At 45.7% G+C, this 8,288-nt stretch overlaps 1 protein-coding gene across 1 annotated transcript; it reads right to left on the bottom strand.

Moving 5' to 3' along the window:
- Positions 1-8: 8 nt before the first annotated feature.
- On the bottom strand, positions 9-8,084 carry PSMC1 (proteasome 26S subunit, ATPase 1). The gene is made up of 11 exons (XM_042813728.1): positions 8,033-8,084; positions 7,547-7,600; positions 6,973-7,069; positions 6,438-6,562; positions 5,635-5,820; positions 5,298-5,426; positions 4,320-4,416; positions 3,980-4,169; positions 2,657-2,808; positions 1,043-1,197; positions 9-283 (listed from the first exon to the last, which is right to left on the bottom strand). Exons 1-11 carry the CDS (start codon positions 8,033-8,035, stop codon positions 149-151), a joined length of 1,323 nt encoding a protein of 440 aa, XP_042669662.1. The 5' UTR covers positions 8,036-8,084; the 3' UTR covers positions 9-148.
- Positions 8,085-8,288: the final 204 nt, after the last annotated feature.

Here is an 8,288-nt window from a genome sequence, read left to right as displayed (position 1 = left end):
CAAAGTACTTCCATTCAAATAAATGTTTTATTGAGAAACAAACCGCCAGGCTTTATAACCTCAAGAACGAGCGTTAGCTGGACTATGTGGTTTTACATGAGACTGTCATCCCAACCAGAGTTCCCAACAGACCCTGAACAGACAAGACTTAAAGATACAGTCCCTCTGGGGTTCCCTCCTGCTTCTTATAGAGAACGTTCTCTTTAGACTTTTTGAAGTCTTCATTTGTTACTTTCATTCGCCGTTCCCTCAAAGCCATCAACCCAGCTTCTGTACAAATTGCCTGCAACAGAGAAAGCCAAACAAGTTACTGGCTCTGCAGCCCTTCAAACAACACCCTGGAAGACAGTTTGAGCTACATGAAAATTCTGCTGAGTTTGTAGTATTGGAAGATCGACAGCACAATTTAAATGCTTCCATTTTGGATATGAGTCAGTAGCTCCAAAGAAGCACATAAAACAATGTGGACAAAGTTAGAGGTCTCTCTGTGAGGTAAAGCATCCATGGCAAACGAAAGGCAGCGCTGTAATAATACCATTTCCCTCCTCCCCAGGAACAGCTCTCAGCAGTGGGCTGTTCTATTTTACAAGAGGTGACTCTAACAAGAGCCCTGTTCACTTCACATACAGGAGCTGCTTGTTTCAACCTTCCTCATCTATGACTGCATTTTTACCTGCTTGTAATGTTGTCCTAAAAATGCTTCTTATCCTGTATTATCTTAAAGTAATGATTAACATCATCTTGGATGCTTCTGCAAGATTCCACTTCTGATTTCCACTTTGCTTCTTACAGAATTTCATATTCAGCTAACACACGTATGTATTTCTATCAGCACAAGCTGCCTGATAATGACCTATTTGGTAACAGTTTCCCATTTGTCAAGCTGAGTATGGGGCACTCAGAGGAGGTATTTTAGAGCGATCCAAATGACCCCCGGGGATGTTACCAGAGGAAAGAGGAAAGTTTCAACATACAAAGTTCTGGGATACAGTACTCATGGGATTCATGTTTTGAACTGTAGCCGGCGGTGACAAACACCCACCTTAATGTCTGCACCACTGAGGTCATCTTTTGCCATAATCAGCTCGTCCAAAGTCACATCATCTGCCAATGTCATCCTGCTGGTGTGAATCTGAAAGATTCGTTTCTTGGTCTTCTCATCAGGCAGAGGGAACTCTATTTTCCTGTCGATACGCCCTGCGCAAAAGAAAAATTCACTCTTAGGGCTTTTCTTTTTGCATGCAGCTACTGGAAATGGAGCCAGAAGAACATCTCAAATTTGGACTGAAAGCAACAATCTTCACGCCAGTATCAATCACGTTTTACACAAGAAACTGATCAGTTATGAAGAACCCTTAAACTGAACTGAAGAAAGAAAGCTCTGCATAAGAAATTCTGCTGGAAGTTCCTACCAGATGTTTCCTTTTTGTCAGTTGGGACTTGAGATGTTCCAGCTCCCATGGTTCCAACTTTGTAAGCATACTTGTCAAAGGTATCTTCCATCTCCACACTGTGCCTGTTTTTCTCTACCTTTACGTTATCTTTTCTGAAAGCAGTCAATGGCGCCAGATGCAGCGCACCAGACAAACCCACACAATGGTAAATGAGTTTACCAGGCTGCTGGAAGTGCCATGGCTGCTCAAGCGACAGTAATAATTTAAATAGATGGTACAGCATGGAAATTCCCTTCCAGTTAGCTTCACAGTACCCTATAGCTTGTCTTTCAACATCAGTATAGTATTTTCTGCTCTGTACTCACGCAACTGTTCTTGACATGAAGGGTAAGGCCACGATGGTGACAAAAACTTTTTAAAAAAGCACAGAACAGCACCTCAGCAGGTGTTTCTTCTGAACTCCTTGGGTCCATATGGAGCACTGACTGCACAGAGGCATTCTTTAATAAATTCAACTTGAATTATATTTGTTCTCTGTCTTACCTCTGCTACCCAAGAAGAAAAAAAGAAAAGTATCTTCACACCCTCCAGTAGTTGAGATTTACTTAAGAATGCTACCAGGAGGCTTGCTTAGTTCACTCCTTGCATTGCTTTTTTACTTCTGATTTAACAGACCCAAATGCTCTCAATGCAGGTTGTGTTCTTGTACATTTTTACTGGCCATCTGAAAGTACAACCTGAGTCTTTTTGAGCTTTTTGTGCAACACGTAATACATACATCAAAATATGATGTTATTTCTCTTTCATTCATCCCCCAGGTAGCAGAGTATGGCAGGAAGCAGACTGGTTTCCTTGCATTGAAATCTCACTGTCCACGTTCAAAGTTCTCATCTGATAACCGCAATTGGTACTGCCCTACCTTCCCAGCTGCTGCAGATATAAACAAATCTATGATTCTAAATGTATGTACTCCCCATTATTTAGCCTTCTTAACAATTAAAAAGTACCTGTGCCATCTTAACACAAAAGAAGAATATTTGAGTCATTTATACATAAAGAGAAGTTAATGCAATTCTACCTCCATTTTTTCTCGCGTTTAGAAACTTGTGAATGGGGTCTGCTTTCAACAGACACATTAACACAGCTGAAGTGATGATTAAAGGCAAAGCACTGACACACATTCTTGTGACCAGCCCACGTGTCTGATGAGCTACAAGACCTTTCACAAGAGCAGTGCCCTAAACAGACCAGAATCCCCTTACCTGGCCTAATTAAAGCCGGATCCAGAGTTTCTATTCTGTTTGTGGCCATGATGACTTTAACGTCCCCACGAGAGTCGAAGCCATCCAGCTGGTTCAGCAGCTCCAGCATTGTACGCTGGATCTCCCTCTCACCCCCAGAATTTGAGTCGTACCTTTGAGAGAACAATACAGTCAGAAGAAGCATTATGCCAACTTCAGAACACACTTCACTGATCTGCCACAAATGAACGAACAAAATGGCCTCTAAAAAACCCAACAACCTATGCCGTAATGGGTTATATGTTAAAACAGTTTTCCTGTGCTTTCTTGGGGGTTTACCCATAGAAAGCAAAAGGCAGGTTTTCAGATCTAGTTATGACGTAGCAAATGAACAAAAACATAACAGAAAAAAACCCTAATTCTTAACAGGCAGCGTGCCAGCTTGACAGAAAACAAAGCCTGCCACTTGCCTTCTTCATTTCTAAATTTCAGAGGTTTTCCCTCGTGCATACAGATGCCAAGGGATGCATTTTGGTGCCTCTGGTTCAGTCACTGCACTTTGCAAATACGTGACCAAGTGATCTATATCCAAAAAAGCCTCACTTGTGTTTGTGAGCAAGTCTGAAGCAACAAAAACATTTCTGAAGAATTCTGAGTGCTTGCCATCAGTCCCATCTGTTCTACATATGCTAAAATACATGAGGCAGAAGCTCCCTTCTACTGGAGACTGACGCTACTAACTGCAGTAATACATATGAGCACCACTTCATTTACTTGAAGAAAAACACTTGACTGCTTTAAAGACTATTTAAATTGGATGGCTCCAAGGAGCCTAAGGAATTTTGAAGGTAATACAACTTAGCTACAGGCTGAAGGATACCTTAATGTGGCATGAGCAATGCTGATCAAATTCCACACCCATGACATTACATGGTGTTACTTATCATACAATATTCTAAACACTTACTGTAATAAGTAGCTACCTATCTGGAGAGATACCCAACACGTGGACACGCTCTGTGTTACATGTGCTGCTATGCAGGTGAACCACTGCAGCCAGTTACTGTATTTGGGTATGCACTGAAAGCACAGCACATTAGCTTACACAGTGACTCTTCCAGTTTAAGGCATCCTGTGATGGTACCATGTAGCAAAAGAAAAGAGGTCAGATCTCTGCCCATATCTATTTAATATGAAAAAGTTGTGGTGTACTTCAGTGTCAAAGAAGTCATTTGAATTTTAACTCGTAAAACAAGTTGCCTGTGCCAAAGGCATTACTGTGGAAATGGTTACCAGAATTCAGACTGGATTTGGCTGTGGCTGCAGAAGCAGAGGGACACACACCTCTTTGTACCGATGGCATCGATCTCATCAATGAAGACAATGGACGGCGCGTGCTCCTCAGCCACGCGGAACAGCTCGCGCACCAGCTTTGGGCCGTCGCCCAGGTACTTCTGGATGAGCTCTGAACCAACAACTCTCAGGAAGGTTGCCGACGTTTGGTTTGCGACTGCTTTGGCCAGTAAAGTTTTACCTGTTTTTAATAGCAAAAAAGTCTGTAATTAGTCTGCAGGCAGGAAAAAAAAGCAAATGTATGAAATCAGTGACAGACTTGGCAGTGGTTTAATACTAAGCAAGTGCAATTTATTTAACTAGGGCTAGCTCAGCACGGTGCTACACATACCTGTGCCAGGGGGGCCATACAGAATGACTCCTTTGGGTGGCTTTATACCCATCTCTTCATAGTACTCAGGGTGGGTGAGGGGAAGCTCCACAGACTCCTACATCAAGAGAAAAACAAGCCGTGTTTTCAAACAGTGAGCACCCGACAGAAGATCTGTGGAGTTCTTAATACAAGTAAGAAAGGCAAAAAGAACTGAAGTAATTGGAAGACAAGCCTTGAAAAACACACATCTCAGATGTTTGCAATTCTAAGGACTATTCTACCCTAAAGCAGCTCTTTCTATTGCTTCTTTTCCACATGACAGGCTGAAACAGTGAGTGTTCCCCTTCCTCCAACCTCAGGCATCACACTGACTCTGGAAGTCGGCAGACTGGCTCCCAAACACTTATGGGAGCCCCTCACAAATTGGAGGGCCCTTCATTAAAGGACACTTCCCAGTATGAGCTACCAGATACCACAGATGAATACTTGAAGAGCATTTGTTGACTCTGAATGCCAATCCAAAGTGAAAGACCTGAGTTTTCACAGATTTCAGCCTGAGCTCTGCTGGTAGGAAAACAAAAACCCACTAATCCCCACCAACAAACAAACAAAAAACCTTCCAAACCCTTACATTACATGACATCTGCACTTCCTAGAATTTAAACCACATCTTGCAACTCTGAATAACTTTACAAGACACATGCTGTAAAACAATAAGTAACCAAAAAAAATTATGAGCTCAGCGCTCTGTAGATTCCACAGCAACTATGGAAGGTTTCTGCCTACACAGTTTGTGAATGGAGATACTACTAACAACTTAGAAGACCTTCTAGGTCCAAGTGCCTGCCTAATGAAACCAAATTGAGAAATGCAGGAGCAAGATGCAAAACAACACCACATGAACAGCAGGTGGTTCTGCTGTTACTCTTTCATACTCTCGTCATCATGTCTAAGTGTAGAGCTTACTTAGCAGCAGAAGTGAGCACACATGATTACCTTAATTTCCTGAATCTGGTTGTCAAGGCCACCAATGTCAGCATATGTTTCTTGAGGAGCTTTCTCAACTTTCATCACAGTAACTAAAGGATCTGTGTCATCCATCAGGACTCCGATCACAGCATGAACCTAATTCCAGCATGAAGAGTTGTCAGAAAGCAAGCGGCGCTATGGACACCAGAACGAGCCTAAACTCAGTGCCCATAAGTTAAGGTGTATGAAATAAACAGCATTAATCTCAGATTGTGTGATCCTGTGACTCTCAGAACAGATGCCAGTTAAAAATAGCAGAGCTTGTGCTACTTTTGTTCATCTCACTTAACTTCACGTGACTCACCTTATGATTTAGCAAAACAGAGCAGCCTGGCTCTAGCAAATCCTTGTCCACAAAAGACAGAATACTGACGTAGTGTTCTGATCCCACTGACGTGGACACGATGGCATGGTTGTCATCAATGATCTCCTCCAAGGTACCCACAGACATTGGTGTTCCCCTCAGATCGTCCACCTTTGATCTTTCTTCCTGTCGTCAAGAATTCAAGAAACAACTCAGGAACACAGGCAGGAACCTTACTGCTGGGTGGCCCAGAATCTGTGTGTTAACTTCAGATAAAGTACTGCGCAGTCGTATGCTGGCAGAACATTCTAAAGATTCACTGTTTCTCCATTTTATAAGCATTTAAAGTCATCTTAGTGTTAGACAACATTAACTCAGCAGTTTACACCAGAAAGAACAAAAGCTGCTTTTGCTACTTTTGTGTTATTGCCCCAAAAGGCACAGAACCATAGGCCAGTAACAAAACTGGCTATTTTAGTTCTATGGACACTCCATAAGGATGAGCACAAGAAGAATTCTTCCTTTCTCTGTTGAACTTGGAAAGACTACTAAGAAGCCAAAAATTGCTGCTGCCTCATCTGTAATAACCCATGCTTGGACTAAAAGCATTAAAACCCTCAATCAAAATCCTGCTTTCTGAAAGCTAGTTGATGTTTAGTGAAAAATTTTAATGCACACAGTATTTGTTGACTTTTTGTTTGGGTTGACTTTCACAGTCATGACACTTCATTTCTATTGCCTTTGTGTGAAATAGTTTAAATGACAGCAGTCATCTTAGTATTAGCAGTTCGCTCAAAGCTCACCTCTTGTTTTTCTTCCAAAGGTTTCATTTGTTCTTGATTTCTGATAAATTCTTCCTCCATTAGCAGGTAATCTTTAATCCTCTCCAATTTCAGCAGTTTGAGTCTGCACTGCGTGTGAGGAGTCACTGTAATCAAAGCAGAAGCACGGCATTTCAGGCTAAGTATGACATGCTATTAACTATTCATTAGTTCATTAGGAGAATTCCTGCTTTAAGTTCTGATGATACCTTCTACACAGACAGCAATCACTAAGATAAAAATCACCATGTAAATCTCGTCCCAATTCTCGAACAAAACCATCTTTTAAAATGATGTCTCCTCTCTTTTTCTCCTCATTTTGAAGTCTCTCTTTTTCTCTTACACAGGAATGCACAGAACTCATCCTGTATAACAACCGCCTTACCTTCTATTTTAAATTCATTAGAAATAGAACAATGCTTGGCCCTGCAGTGCATGCATTTGTGCTTTGGGCCCTGCCCGCAGCCAGAAGGGCAGTGCAGGCAGCCCACAGGGCCCAGGCAGGCTGAGCACTTACCCAGGGGCAGCTTGCTGGCAGCATCTGGTCCCTTCGTCTTCTTCTTCTTCTTCCCCACTCTGGTTGGAACCGGAGGTTCATATTTCTTCTTCTTGTCCTTATGTGCAGAGGGAATTCCAACAAAAAAATGTAAAAAGTCAAGATGTGAGCAATGAAAGGAAAATAGAGATGCGAGGTACACAGGCTGACACTTTGCGGAATGGCTGCAGACCAAAGCTGCCTCTTTCACGATACAGAGAGACAAGCCCAGAAATAGGATCGCTCTTATTTTAAAGGGGATTTTAAAAGAGCTTCTCACGCTCAGTGTAAGTCCCTGCCATTTTTCACTGAATACAAAACACAGGGGGCTGGAACCTGAACTACACCACATGAGAGAAGCACGAGGCCCGACACTTTGGACGCATCCTCATCCCTGCACGATCTGCTGGCCGTGCAGCTCACAGCCGCCCGCTGTGCTCCACGAGCAACGCAGTGCCAAGCGGCCCTGGGCTGGCGGCCCCGGGCACCTCCGGGCACCTCCAAACCCGAGGCGGCACAGGAAGGCCGGCTCGGCCCGGCACACCGCTCCGCGCACCTTGTCGTCCTTCTTGCCACCGCCGGGTCCATGGCCGCCACTCTGACTTTGACCCTGAAAGAGAAAAAGCACAGCCGCCGCGTGAACACGCCAGCGCTACGAGCTCGGCACCTCACGACAGCTCCACGGGAGCGGCGCTCAGACCCCTCCCCCGATACGGAACGCAGCGCCGACGAACGCCGGCGATCACCGCGGGCTGCGGGGATAACGGGCCGCGCCGCCGTGCCGGCCATCTCCTCGGGGTCGGCCCTCGAGCCTCCCGCCCTGCAGCCCGCCCGGACCCGCAGATTCCGCTGTCTCGCCCCACACCCCTCCCGGGCGGTGACTCGGCAAAACGCGGCGCGGGAGCGGAGGGTTGCAGAGCGTTCCGGAGCGTCCCCGCGCGGCACCGCGCTCTCCCGAACTTCCCCGCGCGCTCCCGCCGCCCGCCGCCCGCCGCCCCCTGCCCGCAGCGCCCCGCCGACCCCAGGCCGCGCCGCCGCTCACCATCGCTTCCGCGCCGCACCGGAACCGCCGCGCCGGACGGGACGCGGCGGTGACGTCACTACGGCGCGCGGCACGGAACGAGCGCGAGAGGCGGGCGCCTGCGCCCCCTGGTGGCTGCGCCCCACCGCCGTGTGCCGCAGCGACGATTCCTAGCAGAGCCGATCTTTACGCTCGCGCTAATCCTGAATTCGTCAGAGCCTGCGCTGCCGGCGGCGCCCAGTTCACCGACTGCTGCGCTGCCGTGCTCCTTGCAGGA

The sequence above is a fragment of the Centrocercus urophasianus genome, unplaced genomic scaffold (assembly GCF_019232065.1).
Source record: "Centrocercus urophasianus isolate 14NV4802_14NV808 unplaced genomic scaffold, USGS_Curo_1.0 seq_14, whole genome shotgun sequence".
NCBI lineage: Eukaryota > Metazoa > Chordata > Aves > Galliformes > Phasianidae > Centrocercus > Centrocercus urophasianus.
Note: the sequence above shows the minus strand (reverse complement) of the source record. Positions and strands in the feature narration are given on the sequence as shown.